The sequence below is a fragment of the Balaenoptera musculus genome, chromosome 1 (assembly GCF_009873245.2).
Source record: "Balaenoptera musculus isolate JJ_BM4_2016_0621 chromosome 1, mBalMus1.pri.v3, whole genome shotgun sequence".
Lineage (NCBI taxonomy): Eukaryota > Metazoa > Chordata > Mammalia > Artiodactyla > Balaenopteridae > Balaenoptera > Balaenoptera musculus.
Window position 1 is genome coordinate 94,598,530 of NC_045785.1, and position 24,492 is coordinate 94,623,021.

The 24,492-nt window shown below is 37.7% G+C and overlaps 1 protein-coding gene across 4 annotated transcripts in view; it reads right to left on the minus strand.

Moving 5' to 3' along the window:
- VAV3 (vav guanine nucleotide exchange factor 3) overlaps window positions 1–24,492 on the minus strand; it is a 389,664-nt gene that overhangs the window by 69,020 nt on the left and 296,152 nt on the right. For all 4 annotated transcript variants that reach the window (XM_036863586.1, XM_036863581.1, XM_036863570.1 and 1 more), the window contains exon 20: window positions 12,042–12,178. In XM_036863586.1, coding sequence (XP_036719481.1) covers window positions 12,042–12,178 — 137 coding nt within the window. The remainder of the gene's footprint in view (window positions 1–12,041; window positions 12,179–24,492) is intronic.

The following is a 24,492-nucleotide window of genomic DNA, read 5'->3' on the forward strand; positions in this document are numbered from 1 at the left end:
GTAAATTTTACAAAACAATTCAGGAAGAAATAATAATGCTGATTCTTTCAGAAAATTTATGAGAATAGTTCCCAATTCATTCTTTGAGTATTAAACTATTACCATTCCCAGCAAACCAGGACCAGAAGGGAAAGTCCTCAACTTGATAAAGGGCATTTATGAAAAACTACAGATAACATAATATCTAATGGTAAAGGAGTTAATGCTTTCCCTCTAAGATCAAAAATAAAGCAAGGATGTACTCTCTTACTACCACCATTCGACATTTTACTGGAGGTCCTGGCCACTGTCACAAGGCAAGAAAAAGACATCAAAGGCATCCAGATTGCAGAGGAAGAAGTAAAACTGTGTTTATACATTGACAACATAATTGTCTAAAAAAAATCTACTTCAATCTATAGAAAAAAGCTACTAGAACTACTATGTGAGTTCAACAAGGTTTCAGGATAAAAGATCAATTTACAAAAATCAGTTTATTTCTATATACTAGCAATAAACAGTAGAAATTGAAATTTTAAAACTACCATTTATAGTAGCATCAAAATGAAATATGAAATAATTATAGATAAATATAACAAAAGGTATGCATGTCTTCTACTCTGACAATGACAAAACACTGCTGAGAATTTAAAGACCTAAATAAATGGAGAGATGTATCATGGTCAGTAGTCAGAAGACTCAATATTGTTAAAATGTCAATTCTCCCATATTGATCTACAATTCAACACAATCCCAATCAAAATCCCAGCAAGCTTTTATTGGTGAAATTGTCAAGATATTCTAAAGTTCATATGAAATGCAAAGCACCTAAAATAGCCAAAACATCTTTGGACAAAAAAAATGTGGAGAACTAAGACTACTGATTTTAAGACTTACTATTAGCTGCAATAATCAAAACAGCATCATATTGGTACAAATATGGAGAAAAAGATCAGAAAAACAGAGGGTCCAGAAACAGACCTACACATATATGAAAAAACTTTTCTACAAATGTAAAGGCAATGCAGTGGAGAAATGATTTTCAACAAATGGTGCTGGAACACACTGAATCCATATGCAAAAAAATAACCATTATTACCATATACAAAAATAGCTCAAAATGGATCATAAACCTAAATGTAAAACCTAAAACTACAAAGCTTCTAGAAGAAAACACGGGGAAATATCTTTGTTGCCTTGGGGAAGGCAAAGATTTCTTTGATACAGTGCTCATAGCTTCTCAAAGGAACAAATTAACAAATTGGACTATATCAAAAGTAAACACTTCTGCTCTATGCATAACATTATTAAGATAATAAAAAGGCAAGCCACAGGCTAGGAGAAAATATATGGAAATAATATAATTTATCAAGGACTTGTATTCAAAATATATAAGGGACTCTCAAAATTCAATAATTAGAAAACAGACAACCCATTAAAAAATTTGACAAAATATTTGAACAAGCACTACATCAGTGAAGTTATATGTATGAAAAATAAGCACAGAAAAAGATGCTCAATATCAGTAGTCATTAGGGAAATGTAAATCAAGACCACAATGAGATACCACTATATACCTGTTAGAACAGATAAATTTAAGAAGACTGACCATACCCAACACTGGTGAGGATATACTGCACCTAGAAGTGTCATATACAGCTGGTGGAACTGTAACTTGATAAAGTCACTTAGAAAAACAGTTTGGTAGTCTCTCAAAAAATTAAACATATATCTACTTATGATCTCCTTTCAGTATTTACCTAAGAGAAATGAAAACATGTGTCCATACAAAGACTTAAATGTTCATAGCGGCTTTTTTTTTCTTTTGAGAAAGGAAATAAACTTTTTATTCAATTAATTAGTAAAATCCAAATTTTTTTATTGTATAAGCACATGTTTTAGCTTTTAATGTTTTATATCTGCAGCTTTATGTGTGGAGAAGTTTATTTAAACTTCAACTCATAATTATTTTCTGTATATTTCCCCATAATAATGTACATTTATGAATTTGACTTGCAGATGTCTATCTGTATAGTTTCTCTTTCAGAACAATAGAAATGATATAATAATAACAACAACAATCACACATATAGCATTTACTTTGTGCCAGGCATTATCTAAAGTGATTTACATATATTAACCAAATTAATCTTCACAATAAATTGTGATATATATATTAGCATTGGTGACATTTACATCTGAGGAACTGTGGGACAGAGAAGTTAAATAACTTGCTCAAATATATACAGCACTTAGTCGTTGGTTAAGATGGATTTCAACCCAGACAATTTTTTCCAAAATGCCATACCCTTAAATCCTGTCTTATATTCTCAATACACATGAAGTAGATTATGTTGATTTTGAAAATTTAAAAAGCAGGGATTGCCTTTTCTCACCACTACCCAAATACCCCATCTTGCTATTATTGCCTTTTGTCTATTTTAGCTTGTTTCCCCTACTCAAATGTCCTCTGCATTTTTACATATAAAATGCCTACTAAACTAACAAGACCTAGACTGAATTATATGTTCTTTTTTTTATTTTTTAACATCTTTATTGGAGTATAATTGCTTAACAATGTTGTGTTAGTTTCTGCTGTATAACAAAGTAAATCAGCTATACGTATACATATATCCCCATATCCCCTCCCTCTTGCATTTCCCTCCCACCCTCCTTATCCCACCCTTCTAGGTGGTCACAAAGCACTGAGCTGATCTCCCTGTGCTATGCGGCTGCTTCCCACTAGCTATCTATTTTACATTTGGTAGTATATGTAAGTCCATGCCACTCTCTCACTTCATCCAAGCTTACCCTTCCCCATCCCCGTGTCCTCAAGTCCATTCTCTACATCTGCATCTTTATTCCTGTCCTGCCCCTAGGTTCTTCAGACCCTTTTTTTTTTTTTTTAGATTCCACATATATGTGTCAGCATATGGTATTTGTTTTTCTCCTTCTGACTTACGTCATTCTGTATGACAGCCTCTAGGTCCATCTACCTCACTACAAATAACTCAATTTCATTTCTTTTTATGGCTGAGTAATATTCCATTGTATATATGTGCCACATCTTCTTTATCCATTCATCTGTCGATGGACACTTAGGTTGCTTCCATGTCCTGGCTATTGTAAATAGTGCTGCAATGAACATTGTGGTACATGTCTCTTTTTGCATTACGGTTTTCTCAGGGTATATGCCCAGTAGTGGGATTGCTGGGTCATATGGTAGTTCTATTTTTAGTTTTTTAAGGAACCTCCATACAGTTCTCCACAGTGGCTGTATCACTTTACATTCCCACCAACAGTGCAAGAGGGTTCCCTTTTCTCCACACCCTCTCCAGCATTTATTGTTTCTAGATTTTTTGGTGATGGCCATTCTGACCAGTGTGAGGTGATACCTCATTGTAGTTTTGATTTGCATTTCTCTAATGATTAGTGATGTTGAGCATCCTTTCATGTGTTTGTTGGCAATCTGTATATCTTCTTTGGAGAAATGTCTGTTTAGGTCTTCTGCCCATTTTTGGATTGGGTTGTTTGTTTTTTTGATATTGAGCTGCATGAGCTGCTTGTATATTTTGGAGATTAATCCTTTGTCAGTTGCCTCGCTAGCAAATCTTTTCTCCCATTCTAAGGGTTGTCTTTTCATCTTGTTTATGGTTTCCTTTGCTGTGCAAAAGCTTTTAAGTTTCATTAGGTCCCATTTGTTTATTTATGTTTTTATTTCCATTTCTCTAGGAGGTGGGTCAAAAAGGATCTTGCTGTGATTTATGTCACAGAGTGTTCTGCCTATGTTTTCCTCTAAGAGTTTTATAGTGTCTGGCCTTACATTTAGGTCTTTAATCCATTTGGAGTTTATTTTTGTGTATGGTGTTAGGGAGTGTTCTAATTTCATACTTATACATGTAGCTGTCCAGTTTTCCCAGCACCACTTATTGAAGAGGCTGTCTTTTCTCCACTGTATATTCTTGCCTCCCTTATCAAAGATAAGGTGACCATATGTGTGTGGGTTTATCTCTGGGCTTTCTATCCTGTTTCACTGATCTATATTGCTGTTTTTGTGCCAGTAACATACTGTCCTGATTACTGTAGCTTTGTAGTAGAGTCTGAAGTTAGGTAGCCTGATTCCTCCAGCTCCGTTTTTCTTTCTCAAGATTGCTTTGGCTATTCGGGGTCTTTTGTGTTTCCATACAAATTGTGAAATTTTTTGTTCTAGTTCTGTGAAAAATGCCATTGGCAGTTTGAGAGGGATTGCATTGAATCTATAGATTGCTTCGGGTAGTAGAGTCATTTTCACAATGTTGATTCTTCCAATCCAGGAACATGGTATATCTCTCCACCTGTTTGTATCATCATTAATTTCTTTCATCAGTGTCTTATAGTTTTCTGCATACAGGTCTTTTGTCTCCTTAGGTAGGTTTATTCCTAGGTATTTTATTCTTTTTGTTGCAGTGGTAAATGGGAGTATTTCCTTAATTTCTCTTTCAGATTTTTCATCATTAGTGTATGGGAATGCAAGAGATTTCTGTGCATTCATTTTGTATCCTGCTACTTTACCAAATTCATTGATTAGCTCTAGTAGTTTTCTGGTAGCATCTTTAGGATTCTCTATGTATAGTATCATGTCATCTGCAAACAGTGACAGTTTTACTTCTTCTTTTCTGATTTGTATTCCTTTTATTTCTTTTTCTTCCCTGAATGCTGTGGCTAAAACTTCCCAAACTATGTTGAATAACAGTGGTGAGAGTGGGCAATCTTGTCTTGTTCCTGATCTTAGTGGAAACGGTTTCAGTTTTTCACCACTGAGAACGATGTTGGCTGTGGTTTTGTCATATATGGCCTTTACTATGTTGAGGTAAGTTCCCTCTATGCCTACTTTCTGGAGAGTTTTTATCATAAATTCGTGTTGAATTTTGTCAAAAGCTTTTTCTGCATCTATTGAGATGATCATATGGTTTTTATTCTCCAATTTGTTAATATGGTGTATCACATTGATTGATTTGCATATATTGAAGAATCCTTGCATTCCTGGGATAAACCCCACTTGATCATGGTATATGATCCTTTTAATGTGCTGTTGGATTCCGTTTGCTAGTATTTTGCTGAGGATTTTTGCATCTATGTTCATCAGTGATATTGGCCTGTAGTTTTCTTTTTTTGTGACATCTTTGTCTGGTTTTGGTATCAGGGTGATGGTGGCCTCATAGAATGAGTGCGGGAGTGTTCCTCCCTCTGGTATATTTTGGAAGAGTTTGAGAAGGATAGGTGTTAGCTCTTTTCTAAATCTCTGATAGAATTCACCTGTAAAGCTATCTGGTCCTGGGCTTTTGTTTGATGGAAGACTTTTAATCACAGTTTCAATTTCAGTGCTTGTGATTGGTCTGTTTATATTTTCTATTTCTTCCTGGTTTAGTCTCGAAAGGTTGTGCTTTTCTAAGAATTTGTCCATTTTTTCCAGGTTGTCCATTTTATTGGCATATAGTTGCTTGTAGTAATCTCTCATGATCCTTTGTATTTCTGCAGCATCAGTTGTTACTTCTACTTTTTCATTTCTAATTCTGTTGATTTGAGTCTTCTCCCTATTTTTCTTGATGAGTTTGGCTAATGATTTATCAATTTTGTTTATCTTCTCAAAGAACCAGCTTTTAGTTTTATTGATCTTTGCTATTGTTTCCTTCATTTCTTTTTCATTTATTTCTGATCTGATCTTTATGATTTCTTTCCTTCTGCTAACTTTGGCGCATTTTTGTTCTTCTTTCTCTAATTGCTTTAGGTGTAAGGTTGAATTGTTTATTTGAGATTTTTCTTATTTCTTGAGGTAGGACTCTATTGCTATAAACTTCCCTGTTAGAACTGCTTTTGTTGCATCCCATAGGTTTTGGGTCATCGTGTTTTCATTGTCATTTGTTTCTAGGTATTCTTTGATTTCTTCAGTGATCTCTTGGGTATTTAGTAGTGTATTGTTTAGCCTCCCTGTGCTTGTATTTTTACAGTTTTTTTTCCTGTAATTGATATCTAGTCTCATAGCGTTGTGGTCGGAAAAGATACTTGATACGATTTCAATTTTCTTAAATTTACCAAGGCTTGATTTGTGACCCAAGATATGATCTATCCTGGAGAATGTTCCATGAGCACTTGAGAAGAAAGTGTATTCTGTTGTTTTTGGATGGAATGTCCTATAAATATCAATGAAGTCCATCTTGTTTAATGTATCATTTAAAGCATGTGTTTCCTTATTTATTTTCATTTTGGATGATCTGTCCATTGGTGAAAGTGGGGTGTTAAAGTCCCCTACTATGTTTGTGTTATTGTTGATTTCCCCTTTTATGGCTGTTAGTATTTGCCTTATGTATTGAGGTGCTCCTGTGTTGGGTGCATAAATATTTACAATTGTTATATCTTATTCTTGGATTGATCCCTTGATCATTATGTAGTGTCCTTCTTGGTCTCTTGTAATAGTCTTTATTTTAAAGTCTATTTTGTCTGATATGAGAATTGCTACTCATGTTTTCTTTTGATTTCCATTTGCATGGAATATCTTTTTCCATCCCCTCACTTTCAGTCTGTATATGTCCCTAGGTCTGAAGTGGGTCTGTTGTAGACAGCATATATACGGGTCTTGTTTTTCGATCCATTCAGCCAGTCTATGTCTTTTGGTTGGAGCATTTAATCCATTTACATTTAAGGTAATTATCAATATGTATGTTCCTATTACCATTTTCTTAATTGTTTTGGGTTTGTTTTCGTAGGTCTTTTCCTTCTCTCTTGTTTCCTGCCTAGAGAATTTCATTTAGTATTTGTTGTAAAGCTGGTTTGGTGGTGCTGAATTCTCTTAGCTTTTGCTTCTCTGTAAAGGTTTTAATTTCTCTGTCAAATCTGAATGAGATCCTTGCTGGGTAGCATAATCTTGGTTGTAGGTTTTTCTCTTTCATCACTTTAAATACGTCCTGTCACTCCCTTCTGGCTTGCAGAGTTTCTGCTGAAAGATGAGCTGTTAACCTTATGGGGATTCCCCTGTATGTTATTTTTCTCTTGCTGCTTTTAATATTTTTTCTTTGTATTCAATTTTTGATAGTTTGATTAATGTGTCTTGGTGTGTTTCTCTTTGGATTTATTCTGTGTGGAACCCTCTGTGCTTCCTGGACTTGATTGACTGTTTCCTTTCCCATATTAGGGAAGTTTTCAACTATAATTTCTTTAAATACTTTCTCAGTCCCTTTCTTTTTCTCTTCTTCTTCTGGGACCCCTATAATTCAAATGTTGGTGCGTTTAATGTTGTCCCAGCGGTCTCTGAGACTGTCCTCAATTCTTTTCATTCTTTTTTCTTTATTCTGCTCTGCGGTAGTTATTTCCACTATTCTATCTTCCAGGTCACTTATCCGTTGTTCTGCCTCAGTTCTTCTGCTATTGATTCCTTCTAGAGAATTTTTAATTTCATTTATTGTGTTGTTCATCATTGTTTGTTTGCTCTATATTTCTTCTAGGTCCTTGTTAAACATTTCTTGTATTTTCTCCATTCTGTTTCCAAGATTTTGGATCATCTTTACTATCAGTACTGTGAATTCTTTTTCAGGTAGACTGCCTATTTCCTCTTTATTTGTTTGGTCTGATGGGTTTTTACCTTGCTCCTTCATCTGCTGCGTATTTCTCTGCCTTCTCATTTTGCTTAACTTACTGTGTTTGGGGTCTCCTTTTCACAGGCTGCAGGTTCGTATTTCCCGCTGTTTTTGGTGTCTGCCCACAGCGGGTTGTGTAGGCTTCCTGGTGGAGGGGACTGGTGCCTGTGTCCTGGTGGATGAGGCTGGATCTTGTCTTTCTGGTGGGCAGGACCACATCCAGTGGTGTGTTTTGGGGTGTCTGTGAACTTATTATGATTTTAGGCAGCCTCTCTGTTAATGGGTGGAGTTGTGTTCCTGTCTTGCTAGTCGTTTGGCATGGGGTGTCCAGCACTTGAGCTTGCTAGTCATTGAATGGAGCTGGGTCTTAGTGTTGAGACGGATATATCTGGGAGAGCTCTCGCTGACTGATGTTATGTGAGGCCAGGAGGTTTCTGGTGAACCAATGTCCTGAACTCAGCTCTCACACCTCAGAGGCTCAGGCCTGACACCTGGCCGGAGCACCAAGATTCTGTCAGCCACACGGCTTAGAAGAAAATGGAGAAAAAAAAGAAAGAAAGAAAAAAATAATAAAATAAAATAGCTATTAAGATAAAAAATAAAACAGTATTATTAAAATGAAAAAATAAAAAAAGAGGAGGGCAACCAAACCAATAAACAAATCCTGCAATGATAACAGGAGCTAAAAACTATACTAAGATAAACATAAAAATCAGAAACTCGTCAGTCACATACAACAAACCCCAAGTCTACATTTGCTCCCAAAGTCCACCACCTCAATTTTGGGATGAGTCATTGTCTATTTAGGTATTCCACAGATGCAGGGTACATCAAGTTGATTGCGGAGATTTAATCAGCTGCTCCTGAGGCTGCTGGGAGAAATTTCCCTTTCTTTTCTTTGTTCGCACAGCTCCCGGGGTTCAGCTTTGAATTTGGCCCCGCCTCTGCGTATAGGTCGTCCCCTGGCGTCTTTTCTTCGCCCAGACAGGAGGGGGTTTAAGGAGCGGCTGATTAGGGGGCTCTGGCTCACTCAGGCTGGGGAGAGGGAGGAGTACAGAATGCGGGGCGAGCCTGCAGCGGCAGAGGCCGGTGTGACGTTGCCACAGCCTGAGGCATGCTGTGTGTTCTCCTGAGTAAGTTGTCCCTGGATCACGGGACCCTGGTAGTTGCGGGCTGCACAGGTTCCCGGGAGGGGCGGTGTGGAGAGTGACCTGTGCTTGCACACAGGCTTCTTGGTGGCTGCAGCAGCAGCAGCCTTAGCATTTCATGCCCATCTCTGGGGTCCGTGCTGATAGCCGTGGCTCGCGCCCGTCTCTGGAGCTCATTTAGGCAGTGCTCTGAATCCCCTCTCCTCGCGCACCCCAAAACAATGGTCTTTTGCCTCTTAGGCAGTTCCAGATTTTTTCCCGGTCTCTCTCCCAGTTAGCTCTGGTGCACTAACCCCTTCAGGCTGTGTACACGCAGCCAACCCCTGTCCTCTCCCTGCGATCCGACGTCCGAAGCCCGAGCCTCAGCTCCCAGCCCCCGCCCACCCCGACGGGTGAGCAGACAAGCCTCTCGGGCTGGTGAGTGCTGGTCGGCACCGATCCTCTGTGCGGGAACCTCTCCGCTCTGCCCTCCGCACCCCTGTTGCTGCGCTCTCCTCCATGGCTCCGAAGCTTCCCCCCTCCGCCACCCGCAGTCTCCGCCCGCGAAGGGGCTTCCTAGTGTGTGGAAACCTTTCCTCCTTCACAGCTCCCTCCCCGAGGTGCAGGTCCCGTCCCTATTCTTTTGCCTCTGTTTTTTCTTTTTTCTTTTGCCCTACCCAGGTACGTGTGGAGTTCCTTGCCTTTTAGGAGGTCTGAGGTCTTCTGCCAGCGTTCATAAGGTGTTCTGTAGGAGTTGTTCCACATGTAGATGTATTTTTCATGTATTTGTGGGGAGGAAGGTGATCTCCACCTCTAACCCCTCCGCCATCTTGAAGGTCTTCCCCATAGCGGCTTATTTTTTACAGCCCAAAACAGTAATAACCTGAAAGCCCCTCAATAGGCTACTGGATAAACTGTGCTAAACCCATACCTGGAATAATAATCAGCAATAAAAAGAAAGAACTTCTTTCCCTTAGTATTATGTCGCCCAAGTTCTTCCATGTTTTTGCAAATGGGAGGATTTCCTTCTTTTCAAAGTCTGAATAGTATTCCATTATGTTATATACCACATTTTCTTAATTTACTCATTCATCCATTGATGGATATTTAGGTTGCTTCCAAGTCTTTCCTGTACTTATATGAGGAATCTAAAATAGTCGAACTCATAGAAGCAGAGAGTAGAACAGGGGTGGCCAAAGAATGGGGGAAGGGGGAAATGGGGATGGAGTAGTCAAGGGTACAAGTTTTAGTTATGCAAGACGGATAACTGCTAGAGTTCTACTGTACAGCACAGAGTTTATAGTTAGTAATACTGTACTATATACTTAAAAATTTGCTAATAGGGTAGGTCTTAATGTTGAATGTTGTTAATCACAAACTATAAAATAAAAAATAAAGAGGATAGGAGGAAACTTTTAGAAGTGATGGGTATGTTTATGGCATAAATTGTGGCGATAGTTTCTCCAAACTCATCAAGCTGTATGCATTAAGTATGTACAGCTTTTTGTATGTTAATCATACCTCAATAAAGCAGTTTTAAAACAATGATAGAACTATTGTTACACAAAGTAACATGTTTTAATCTCAAGATAGTTAAGTGAAAGAAGCCATACAAAAAAGAATACATACTATATGATGTACGATATAAAATTCTGAAAAATGCAAATTCATAGTGTGAAAGCAGAACTATGGTTGGCTGGGGGTTGGGGAAGGGCAACAAGCAGAGGCAGGAGGGAGATTACAAAGGGGCACACAAAAACTTTGGGGGCTGATTTTATCATCTTGACTGTAGCAGTGCTTTCACTTATATATACATTTGACAAAACTTATCAAATTCAACTGCACTTTAAGTATGTGTACTTGATTATATAATCTCAAAGTTGTTGTTATTTTTTTTAAAGTGGTATTAGTAATCCAAGTAGGAGTAGTTTCTGCAGTAGTTTCTGCAGGAGACTGCATTATGAATAGGACATAAGGAGGCAGAGACTGAGTACAGACTACTCTCTCAAGAAGTTCAGCTATGGGAATGGGAGAGGGAGAGGATGAGAGGGAGTGAGGGAGCAGGAGACTGACATAACTAGACAACATGTTGAGTTATATGTGTTTTAGATAGGAGGAGCTTGAGCATATTTATAAGCTATAGAAAAGGAGCCAGTGGAGAGAATGAAATTGAAAATGTAGGGGTCAAGAGCCAACTGATGAAATGTGGGATGGAAAACTCCAAGCAAAAGGTAAGCCTTGAATAAGAGGACTCTTATGCGTACACAAGGTGTGTTTTGTGGTTGGGCTGGGAGATGCAGGAGTGGATGGAAGAGTTAGTAGAATTTAAGTTTGTCATTCTCTCTTCCTTTTTTGGGAAGAATGAGGTATGAGAAGAGTAGGATACTTAAGAAAGATGGTGGAGCTCTGGAAAAGCCACTGGCTACAGAAACTGAAATGTGGTTGGAGCTAAATGTCCAACTTAGGGGCATTCTTCTATACCAAGATGGCAGACAATAAGATAGTTTTGTACAAACAAAATAGCTATCATTTACACATGTGCTCAATGGATTATTATCTAACAGTCCTTTTCTGGTCTCTTCACCCCTAGAAAATTTCACTCATGTGCTAAGCTTTCTCTTGATCCCACCCTTTTCTTCCTCAACACACAACACTTTTAACACTCTTTCTTTAAGATGTTGGGAAGTATTTCTAACATATACATGAAAATACAGAATAATTTAATGAACAGCAATGTTCTACCATCAAGCTCTATCGAATCTTAACACTATACCATATTTACCTCAGTTAACAAAACCCTTGAACCAAAGCAAGCTAACTGGATAAGAGAGATTTCATCACCAGCAAACATCAACATACTCACTTACTTTTCACATTTTATTTATTTCATAAATAATGCCTATGGTACCTCTAATAGCTTCAGGTATTACTGTGAGTAGGCACAAATGAAATATGGCCAGAAATGGCCACTGGCAAGCTAGTAGGGTAGTTCCTCTGAAGTGAAGTGCTAATATGTGAAAGCCATGTGAATTAGATGATACCCAAGGTCCTACTTGTGGGAAAAATGCTCTGTCAAAGTACGAATTCTTAATATAAATGGTAATTCTGATTCATAGCACAGATACTATTTTCTTTAGTGTTCTAACACTCATTGCCACTTTAGCATTGGTAAATTTGAGAGTGGTGAATAAAAAAAATTTTTCCTCACATCATGTAAAATTTCTGAAGCTGAAAGCATACAATCAGTTTCTAAAGACAAGAGCTTTATTCTCCAAGTGGTAATAAATCATCCGTTAAATCTAAAAAACTGTAATGTGGATAGTACCTGCCAAAACAGACTGTGTGCATCTCCTCTCAGAAGTTCAACTGTATCCCCTGCCTGGATGTGTAACGGGGGTCCTTCATGAAGAGCGGGGGCTGGCATTCCAGTATAGTTCCTAATGGCCTGCATCTTTGGTAAACCTGAAAATAAGCAACACGACTCTTAGAATTGAGAAAATTATAAAGTGTGAAGTCCAAATGCACTTTTAAAAAAACCAAAGCTATTATTAACATTAAAGAGTTTTAAGAGCACCAAGTCCAAGGAAACATTTGAGGTAACCACAATGGAATGCTTTTCAACTTTCTCATTATTGGAGATGGTTATGGAATAAGACACATATTTATCCCCTGATTCCTTACATTCTTTTCCTCTCCCTCACCATCAATCTCTTTTTAGTTGAACAAGTATTTCTTTCAGCTGACGCCTGCTTCATAAAAAACACGTCACGTACAGTTTAATGGAAAAGAATCAATTTTTTCATCCTCTCTATCCTTTCTGCCTATTATTTTCCTCTTGGGCATTGGCTGATTTCATCACTAAGGAGGCTCACCCTTTCTGTGTACGTATCACATTGCCCAGTATAAGGCTCATATCTTAAGGTTATCTTTGTAATTCAAAAGCAAAGAGGTGATGGATGTGCCACTGCAATACTTAAGACATTTATATGGAGAAATTCTTCAGGCTCAAATTTAGGCTTGCAAAAGAGACCCAATAACAGGAACATGTCTAAGCCAATAGTATCAACAAGACTTGAAATACAGATCCAGGCCTTTTTGCTGTATTTCTTGGAATGGGCAATGAAGGCCTCAGTTCAGTATTTCATTTTTGCGAACGGCAGCTTCAACTGCACCCGGGCCTGACTGCATCGGCACTGCTCACAAATGGACCACCTCACAGTCACCTTTTCATCTGGAGGTGGAAAAACTGCTCCTGCCTACGAGACAGATCGCTCATAAACAGGGTATCTGTTACAAGTTGAGGCACTTAAGTCATCGCTTATTACACTTCAAGAATTTTTATTCTAATGATTGAACACAGTGAAGCTATAACTGGCTGGAAATGTTGCACTAAATAGAGGAGGATGAATGACAGTCATTCAGTTCTAGGTGTCCAAGTTACCTTGGAAGGACCTCGATATCTAAATGAAATGCTCCAGCAAACAGTTTAATGAAGTCCTCAAAATCTATTTTTCAATAACCATGCCAGGAAGGGAGAAAACAAGTGTGGCTATAAACTAAACAGAACTGAAAAGTTTTAGTCAACACTTTCTCAACAACCCAGTCAATCTGAAGGCAGAAGGGCTGAAAAGCAACGTGCCCTTCACCCCAGTTGAACGGCTGTTAACTGCCAAGACATGTTATGAGCTGCCACATCTCCCCTTCCTTCAGTTCTTGTGCCACAGAACCCCAGAGGGATGACTTTGATCCCATATCTCTCATGGAGTATTTCTCCACCAGATGGTATAAGGTGGCGGCGCCCTCACCCAAACAGCAGACTTTATTGTCTTTTCCAAAACAACACTTGAAGAGAACTCTTCTCAGACAAGTGTTTATCAGACTCAATCTTAACACACTGTAAATTCCCGGAGCATAGAAAGAGCTTATTTTACAGTTTTTATTAAGATACTGTTGTTAATATAAAATGGAACCTAAATATCCCATGCACACCAAAATGGATTTAGAAGTTCAACATATGGAAGAGGATGCCGTCTAAAGCAGAATTTTTTCAAAGGAGGATGGTTTGCATGATAGTTATCCCATGTTGAGGGGCCAGAATTGCAGTTAGCCTCAGTTTTCCTGAGCACTGCTACAGCAAGGAAAGCATTTTGTTTAGAAGGATCCCTTGATAATTTTGTTTTTATGTCAATTTTTAGATAAAGGCTGAAGGCAAGAAAGAAGAGTTTTTAAACCTGAAAGAGCTGACGTGACCTTAAATACTGGGACGAGGTGAGTAGTGGGAAGGGCCCTGGCCTTCACTGCAATTGTCTCTGTAGACAAGGCTCACAGGGTGAAAAAGAAGCAGTGCCATGTGACAGATGGTGGAAACAGTAGTTCTCTTATTGCTGATATGTCCAAGTTATTCTCAAGAAGAAATGATTGAAAATGCATAGAGTATTTAAGAAGAAAAATTAAGTTTGATGACATTTCACCAGCCAAATATAGATTAGGGATTAAAATACAGAATGCCCAGGCTACATACAAAGGCTATGAAGTGTCAGGTATAGAACAATGTTGCCTCATTTATCTTTTTTACTGGACTAGAATGCCCGTAACACATGACCTACTAAAATCATGATATTGAAAACTGAAAGTAGTACATATATTAATATACTTTGGTCAAGAAATGAGACCCAAGTACTAGTCTTACGATTTACTTTGGACTAAGCAACCTTCAGAATGATGGACTTGGTTTTCATAGTCTTATTTATTCCTGATCTTTTTCATTGACTCTATCTTTTCTGCTATTACTTTCTTCTTGGTTATGAGCTTCTTTTGGAAAGTTGATTGAGTAGCACACGAGCATAGTGTGTGTTGCTGATCTCATTCCTAAAACAAAAATTGTGTGACCCTCGCCAAGAATTATGGTTGAGCCCAGGTAATAGTCAAAAGGACATTGCTACTGGCCTGAATTCAGCCATACGTGATTTGCAAAATACAATGTTTATCTGACTCGTATGCTCTTTTGTGGGATGAGTTATGGACTTATAATGGAATTTATATCTTTTAGTCATTTGTTAGGATCATCTTTGGCTATTTATTTCTGATTGGTCAGCACGTCTCATTTCAGGATGACCTGTCAGGGCTACAGGGCTATCTATGGAGATGGAAAGATAAAAGGAATGAAACAAGGGCACAGGGACAGGATGAATTCTGACACTCTGCCCCTTGCTTCTGACACCTGCATATAGTAGAAGTTTTACAGTACTCGTGGGATGAATGGTTGCTTTCTAAAAGGGCCCTTTATATTCCTTCCTTTTATTAAAAAAAAGACGCGGTGACATTGCTAAGAATATGAACATAATCACATTAACTGAGAGATAAAAATGCAATTAAAATAAGAAGAGAGGGAGTGGGTTAAACTTCATGTCAGCACTCAGCCATCAGTATAATTGTTGACACAATCTACTGCCAAAGCAGGCATTCACACCTCGTAAATGAGATCAAGAAGAGAGAAGAAATTAGATTTACAGATGTTCATATTTCAAATAGCCATTTAGTGTTGATTTAATGTAGGTTTTCTTCTCCCCTTATAAAATATCTGACAGGTTTTAACCTCTGTTTAAAAATGTCCAGGACAGAACATTCACTACACGTTCCTATGACAACTCTGTCATTGTTGCATATAGTTTATTAACAAGCTGTATCTGAAACTTACTCAAAACTCTAACTTCTCTCCACTGACCTGCCTCCTTCCATCTGGAATTATGCTGAAGAAGGCAATTCTCCTTTTTATAGATTAGCCTTTCAAAATTTGTTCAGGCTTAAAATTCCTAGTTCCTCATTTAAAAAAAAAAATCTTATTTTCCTTTGGTTATCCATACTTCAAGGCATTCTGAGATGCAAAACAGTATAAAACTACAAAAGCAGAACTGTAGTTTCCCTCACTGATGCTGAGCAATCAGAAATAAATAGCTAAAAGTTATTCTAAAAACTGATTAAAACATGTAAATTGGGCTTCCCTGGTGGCGCAGTGGTTGAGAATCTGCCTGCCAATGCAGAGGACACGGGTTCGAGCCCTGGTCTGGGAAGATCCCACATGCCGCGGAGCGACTGGGCCCGTGAGCCACAATTGCTGAGCCTGCGCGTCTGGAGCCTGTGCTCCGCAGCCAGAGAGGCCGCGATAGTGAGAGGCCCGCGCACCGCGATGAAGAGTGGCCCCCGCTTGCCACAACTAGAGAAAGCCCTCGCACAGAAATGAAGACCCAACACAGCCATAAATAAATAAATAAAATAAATAAAAAAAAAAAAAAACAAAAAAAAAACATGTAAATTCCATTATATTATAAACTCATAACTCATCCCAGAAAGCTGCTTTTTTCTTCTTGGTTAGACATGGACCCAATAGTTGTTTAGTTTCTTTCTGCTCCAGAACTGAATTTATAATGGATATATTGGTATAATTACAAGGCTGCTCTTCAAAATCTGAAAAGTTATACTGCAACTACCTTCAGATATTAAATGCAAAATAATCATATGTAATGCCAACATGTACAGGTAAGCAACTGTGGAAGTTCCCAAAACTTTATATAATCAATAATCCTTATCTAAGGGAATATAGTTAAAATGGCTGAGACAAAATTAGATCTCCTGCCAAATGTTTAGTCATTTCAGCTTGTTTTATTCCCTTCAACAAATGCTCTGATGTACAGCCAACTATATCCTTAATGTATAACTTGTGGACAATTGTGCCCTTTAACTTTTGTTCACACTAGCAATTATGCTTAGTCTTGGCATCAGACAAGGTCCCCAAGTCATCCTTATGCACGAAGAATTAACAAACAGAAGGATCAACAATATTAAAATGACGGTTATACTCCAGTAATAGTCATGGGGTTCTCGTTAAATAAAACTGAAGCCAATGTAAATTATGTGGAATGCTAGCGTTTTCTAAAACAATACAAAGGTGTTTTTAAAAAGGGGATCTGAAGCAAGATTTCCTTTCAAATCTGAATTCAATACCACTAAGAGTGATATATGCCAAGAAATGATTTAAAATTTACTTTTTAAAAAGGAGTTAATTCTAGGTAGAGTTCTATTGGAAATTTGCTAGATATAAACTATTTCACTGATAATTTACACATAAACCCTCAATGAACTTAGCCTACTGTACCTGTATCAGCCACTGTGGCTTCTGAGAAGAGTAACCGTCACAATAGAGATTAGTATCTATTCAGGGGGCTGATATCACTGCCCTAATGCAATGGCTTTCCCCGGGGCAATAACTTAGAGCAGAGTGCTGTGTACTAGATAAATGAGCTGTCAGTAATGGTACTGGCCTTTCACCTCTGAGGCCTAATTTAAAATCTAAACACAGCCACATTAAAAAATAATTAGTTTTGCCAGATGTCAGAGGATGTGGTTAGTTTATCCTGGGAAACTGATCACAAGCATAACATATTCATTCATTCCTTAAATGTCTGAAGCACTCCCTAAGTGCTGGGCACGGTGGTCTGAGAACAGAGCAAGGCCAGGCTTCCTGCCCTCAAAGAGCCTATAGTGCACTGAGTAGACAGGTGAACTAAAGACAGTAATACCATTGGGCATGGGCTCTTGTCCAGGGGGACCTTTTTCCAAATACGCCTATTAATAAAAATTTCAGGGAATTGTTTTGCTAAGTCTTCAGTAGGACCCTGAAATAATGTATCTTATCTTTTCTGTAAGTCTCCTAGGTGTGGTTTCCAAATCCTAGACAGGTGTGGGAATCACATCCTCATGGGGACATCAGCAGGCCCCATGACCAACATCCACCACTTCCAAACTTGCATTTGAGACAACTGTGCTGCCTGGCCTCTTGCCAACTAGATCCTCTTTAACATCTCAGCTCTTCCTGATGCAAGTTTACAATCTAACCAGCAGGTCTGATGATCAGGCTGAGTCGACTGAACTGCTGGCAAGTGAGGCAGACTGGGATGCTGGGCTTCCCCTGCCCATCACATCTTCCAGGGCTCTTCCCAGCGAAGCCGTGCACCTTCCTTCACTTACTGATCTTCATGGAGGAGCACGTGGAGCCTTATAATGGAAACCATCTGTTACAACAGAAGCAGACAAGTTGGTGGAAAACAAACTGGTCTAAAGAACTAATTGTTCACACAGGGAACACTCAATGATTTTGAAGATTTTCACCCAGAGGATCCTACTTTACTTTTATAAACAATGATGAGTCAAGTGAAGGAAACAGCACCGTCACTGCTCACATAAAAACAAGCATCAGACAGAGATACTTTCCTCCAACTTTATAAGCACTGCCTAGTCACTCTTTGGCACTGTCTATTGGAGTATTAATGAATCAAGGGTGAAAGATATAATAATTCCTTTTGGAAATTTTTTCTATTTATTAAAAAGATTTTATAGGCTACCAATTATAAAAGAACTATACAATTTCATGTGTTACTTTAAAATCCATGCAAATTTAACATTCTGTTCTGTTGAATAAGTATGTTTTAGTGACAAAAAAATGAGGTTTCCCTAAAATCTTAAACAAAATCAAAGCTCTCAAAGCTTGTGCCATTTGTCAGAGCCCTAGAAAACAACCACTCCTAGGGGTGGGAGGAGAGCTGTCTGAGGAGCACAGCCTGAGCTATCATCTCAGGATCTTCTTTAAAGACAGGAAGAGAACACAATTACACAACTTCAAGGTAAGAGCTCTGTCACCTAGTCCAACCACCTATGTTTCTACCTTATAAAACTCTTAGACTTGCCTCCTAGTTCAGTCCTCCAGGGTACAGGCCAGTCATTCTCTGCAACCTGCAGGGTACAAGGTTGTGGCAGAGAGAGGTCTCCTGATATCAACTGATATGTGTTTGGGGATCATCTGAATCCCTGCTGGGTATGCAGTGTTATCCTGAGGAGCAGGAAAAGAGGAGGAAGAACTCTCCTTCAGGTGGGGAAAGATTGAGAGCTCCCCAAGATTTACTAAATTCTAGGAGGAGAATAATAACTCCCACTGGTGTATTCTAAAGACAGAGGCTTGAGCTCCTCAACTTCAAAAAAAAAAATTATTCTTGACAAGCTATGGAACTCTCAGTGACTGACACGTCCCCATGCAGTTCTGTGGATCTGTGAACAAGTGGCCACATGAAGTTCTTTCTACAGTAAGTTAGTATCACTTAAACCACATCATTCTGCTATTCTGACCACACCCGAGTGGATCAGGGATGGTGATTAATCCCAAGGTTGCAATGAATAGGCTGACCATGTGAGACACGGGTGGCTGAAAAGGAGCATTGAAGGGAGACTGCCCAAAGGGGCGGCCCTCAGTGGAGGATGAGAAACAAGACAGTCCAATTTGCTCTCACAACATGAAAGCAGCAGGTAGATACAGGTCAACAGGGAACAGTGGTTTCTGACTTTAGAGAAGAAGAGATGACTGGGATTACTAGTTTCCAGAACTGTTGGTCCTGAGAGATTCTTATATAGCCTGCTGTACCTTTCCCCTTCATGGAAAGTACTGAGATATGGAGTGACTATTGAGAAGATTTCCTGGGCTGTTTTCTTACCCTCTGAGCAGAAACCCGCATCTCCCAAACAACTCAGCATGTCTCTTTCTTGCAACCAAAATTAAACCTTTAATAATCCAGTCTTAAAGGCTATCTAAGGAATAAGATAAAGTAAAAGTAAAAATGATTAAGGGCACTCTGCAATAACCTCGTTTCCATTCTTTGTTCTATGAGTTCATTCATTTATTCAACAAATATTTACAGATTATTCATCATGTGCAGGTACTGGCCTAGCCACTGGGATTGCAGCTGTAAATAAGAATGAGTTCATAAAGCTCATGTTTTAGTGGAGAAGACAAACATAGAAACAAATGAACAAATGCAGTAATACCAGATTGAAGTTATATAAAGAAGAGTTTAGAGAAAGGTACTGGATTAGAGAGTGACGAGGGTGTATGTTTGAGTGGTGAGGACGCATTTCCTTAGAAAGTGATCAGGTGAAGTTTAAGACCTGAGGAGAAAGCAGTGATCATTTGGGGCACAGCTGGGGGTTGGGAGGTGGAAGGTGGTAATTAAACAGGCAAGCAAGACAATAAACATGAAGACTCAGACTGCAATGACCTTGAAGTACTTGAGGGACAGAAACATGGCCAGTGACATCGCATGAAAGCAACTGATAAATTTTAAATTGATATACGCAGTCTTGAGAGTCTGGCCCATTTCATCAGTCCTTTCATACATGCATCCTGTTGAATTGTTTGAAATTTATTAAACAGGTCAAGTTCTCATTAACATGCTGCCCCTTCTTCTTGGCATATACTTGCTGTTGTCTGTACACCCAGGTTACAACGCACCCAAGGAGGGGGGGAATCTAACTCACTCCTGTCATTTTTTTAAAACTCAAATATGACTTCTGCTAAAAAACCTTCTAACATTCTCTTAAGTGTGAGTTTAAGTGCCTGAAACATATGCTCCCTTAGACGCTCATGCTTCCTGCTTCAATACCACTTACCGCACCAAAATTACTTATCTAGCTAGTATCAAATGTAAATACTAGACCATAAGCATCTTCTTATGTACAGCCTTTGTAGAATTTATATATTAGACTGTGACCACCTTGGTGACAAAGACTGTGTTCTTTGTCTTGATGAATTCTTTTGGAAGAAAGACGGAAAAAGGTAGCTATCCTCTCCCAATAGCCACCCTTCCAAATACACACACACACACACACACATACACACACACACTGAATTACACCCAAATCAGCTCTCTAGTCAACCATTTCTTCCCATTTTTACTTCCTCCCATATTCAAAACTTATGTTTCAAATTGGCCTTTCCTCATCCACTCTTATAATCCTTGACTGTCCTGCACAAAGCCACCTGAATGACTTTTTAAAATGTAAATTATGACCTCTCTTGCCTGAGATGGTCTGCATTCTGCCTATGGAATGTATATCTCTCTAAATAACTTGCTTTCATGTAAATATATATATTTAAATAAATATAAATATATTAAAAATATATAAATACATTTTAAAAATATATATTATAAAATAGCATTCTCCTATGTAAAACCCTTCCCACTGCACTCAGAATTAAATCTGACCTTCTGGCCACAGCCCATAAAACCATATATTTTCAGGCTCCTGATAACTCTCCAATCTCATCTTGTTCCAATCTCACACTTGCTCACTGTTCCATCCTACTGAGCTTTTTATACTTGCTTAAACACGCTGAGCAAGTGGGTCCAGCCAAGACAGTCTACATTATGAACCCTGACTTGTAATTCTATACTTATTCATTTACTTGTTACCTGCCTCCTCTCCTTTCATTTTCTATATATTTGTACTGCCTGTTTGTATGATAAACATTTATTATTTTCATAATCAAATTTGGTTTTTATTAAACAAACTACAACTTCATCTTTAGTTTTGACTTGCTTGTAAACTGTATTTACTTGTGCTTTTATCTATAACTATCAGTATGCTACCTGTAACTGAAATTTTGCAGGAAATAAAATTATTTTTAAGGTACAAAATTGCTAATATATTTCTTAAAAGCCATTAATAATGACTCTCTTAATAATTTATAGTCACCCTGAATATCTTTAAATTAGGTGACTTGCATCATTTATGGGGAAAAATACTTTTTTATTCCTATACAATCAATTGCTAATCAGCGTAAAAATAACACAAGCTCTAACATAAAAAGTAGCATATACTTTCTCGAACAGTCTGCCCTAGCTTCTTCCTTCTACTCCCCGGCTCTTCTCTATTATTCTCTTTTCACTTGACCTCCCTACTTCCTGCGATCCCTTGCTTGAGTAGCAGAGAGCATGTTCAGTTGCATGCCCAAAACATTCAGATGTGCACAGACAGGGTTTATTGATCTGTAAGTTAAAATGAAGAGCATGGGAAGTTGGTATTCCTGACTGGAAGTTTCAGAGAAAGCAAATGACTCTGGACAATCATTTTGATGTGCTGATTATCTTTTTCAGAGGTCAGGGAACCCTTAGGTCAGAGACCAACAATCAACATAGCTACATAAAAATGCACAAAAACTGAACAGTCTCTTTACCCTTCTTATGAACATTCTTCTATAATAAACTTCAGAAATAGGAAAAAGGAAAATTAGAAGAGCCATCTCCTCTTTCTAAAATGGCACAACACTGAAATTATTGACTTGGAAGAACTTCCAATCTGCTAAGTCTTTATAAACTGTTATGAGCCCATTTTCAAACTCTGAGAATCCATAGTCATCACAGTATCTGACAGGGAACTCTGAGGTTTAGTCTCTCCCCTGTTGTTTACCTTGACTTTTTTTTATCCTCTTTAATCTTTTCCTGAAATGAAAAGTAATTCAGTTCAGATAGAACCATATAGTTACAATCTTATGAATTCAGATGTGAACTGAGTATAAATTTACCTGTTTGAAATCAAGTGAATGTATAACTATTACTCAAAGCCAGCAATGTTTCATAGGAGCAGGCTAGATACGTATCTTCATTTTAATGTGGTAAAACTGTCTTTGTTCACATTCCCTTTGCCTGGGGCTACAGATCAACAACCACCATATCTACATAAGAATGTACGTAAAATGAAAACATTGTCCCCTTCTCGGGAACATTCCTTCTTAACACTATCTATAAAAAGAAGAGGGAAAGATAACAGAAACCACACTGTTGTGTATTGAGTATTGTTGTATATTGAGTTGTGTATTCTTTTGAAATAACACTGTTCTAGCAATGGAAACACTGCACACTAGCATGGAATGTGATTTGATCAAAGACGCTTCTTAGGATAATTTAGTCAAACATTTTTATTTACATATAAAACAACTCAAGTCCAGTTGCTTATAGCCAGCTAAAAGCAAAAAATGGTGTCCTTTCCAACAACAATCTGTCACCCAGTGAAGGTGACTAGAAAAAATAAGGGAAGATTATGGAAAGGTCATATATGATTGTTTCAGATTTAGGTACTTAATAAATCACTACCTTTCCCCAAGAAAGGGAAAAGAATCAGATTCAAAATGTTCCAATGGGAATGATAGTTTTTATATGCAACAGAAGACCCTTCAAACTATTATAGGAAGTTCAGAGATCGCATTTCAAAATCTCTATAGTCCAGAGGTTATCATACTCAGAGTATATATTCCGTCTCCTTCCTATAAATTGACTAGGAATACTAAAAAGTTAAGGTATTAGCCTATAAGCTTTTGTCCTCTATAGTTTTTCAATTGAAAATATTTCAAATATACATAGAATATTGACTTTAGAAATAGTACTGGAGTTTTTTTCGGCCCTTCAAAATCTTAATTTTTTTCTCCCTCTCCTATCAACTCGAAACTATTACTTCTCTACCTAGTCTTTTTTTTTTTTTCTGTTCTTACTTTCCTTAAGGTTAGCCATATTCTGTCCCCAAATTTTTACCTTACTATCTTTTTTTTCCTACATAAAGAGCTTCTTTCATCAACCTTAAATACCAAAATTATGTTACAGTTTCAACTTGTTCAAATTTAGCATAATAGGCTATTTAAATGGTTAGACACCATTGCTTCTAATCATCTAAAAATGGTAAAAATTAAATGAAACCTATATCCTAAGGGTATAATAAAAATATAAAAGTAATAATTATTAAAATGTAAACTGTGGACTACAGAGAAAAATATAAATGTTAAAAATAATAAGAAATTGTGCCAAAAAGTTGTGAATCATCTAGAAGGCAGTTACACAGCTAAAAGCAGGACTGTGCAAAGAAAAGACATACTGAGATAGAGTGTTTCATTCTGCCTCACTTCTCAAAGACCAGAGACATTGAATACAAAGTTCACATGCAATTACAGTTTATAAAAACGCCTGAATCTAACGTATACTAATATGGCACATAACTCTAAAACCAAACCACTGACTTCTCATTAACTTATACATCATGAAAAAAATGGCTGTTCTAAAGATGACCTTCTCCTGAGTTCTTGGACAAAGTCTGATCATTTCACTTAGGTGTTTCTTGCTTCTCAATGAAGACAAACTCCTGCAGAACAATGAACAAAACTTCTCTTTCCTTGCCAATATCCCAGTGTTCATCCCATCACAGAAGTGTGATATACGCTGGGTTGAGCCATAGGAATTGGCTGCTGTTGACTGTTTTTGAAGTACAAAAAAAGGCAGTTTCCTATGGCTTAACCTAAGATTCTTTCAATGCACATGTATTGAGTACCTAATATTAATGAAGTCGCAGCATAAAGGCCTGCTTAAGCTCAAATATGACAAAAAGCAGGCAAAATTCTGTGTAGAAAAGAACACTCCATGTAAATCTGTACTTGGGCATTGGCTCTGTGGAGCAGCATTAATTAGTAACTCTGTTCAATAAATTCAATAAACATTTGTTGAGGCCATTGTTCCCATCTACCTTGGAGCCATAACTCTTTTGAAAAACCTAGTTACAGAATTTTTTTTCAGGTTTCAACAGTAAGGATATCCTATTTTGCCCTTTGAAGCTAGGGAATGTATTTGGTGACAGCAGAGTCCCTATTTTTTTTTTTCCTGTAAAAATTTTTTCCCTCTATAGAGAAAAAAATTTTTTTTTATCTATTACAAAATCACAAAATAATTATTTCTGTCTTTAGAGCAGAGACTGCTTAAATCATTTATCTTTGTTTTATTAACTCCAAGCACAGTGCTTGGCATGAAGTAAAAACTTGGTAATGAGTGATTAAACTTAATTTTAAAACAAACATACATGGCAAAACCAAATTAATATTTCTTCTTCCTGTTATCTTCAAGGATTTAGTAATTTAT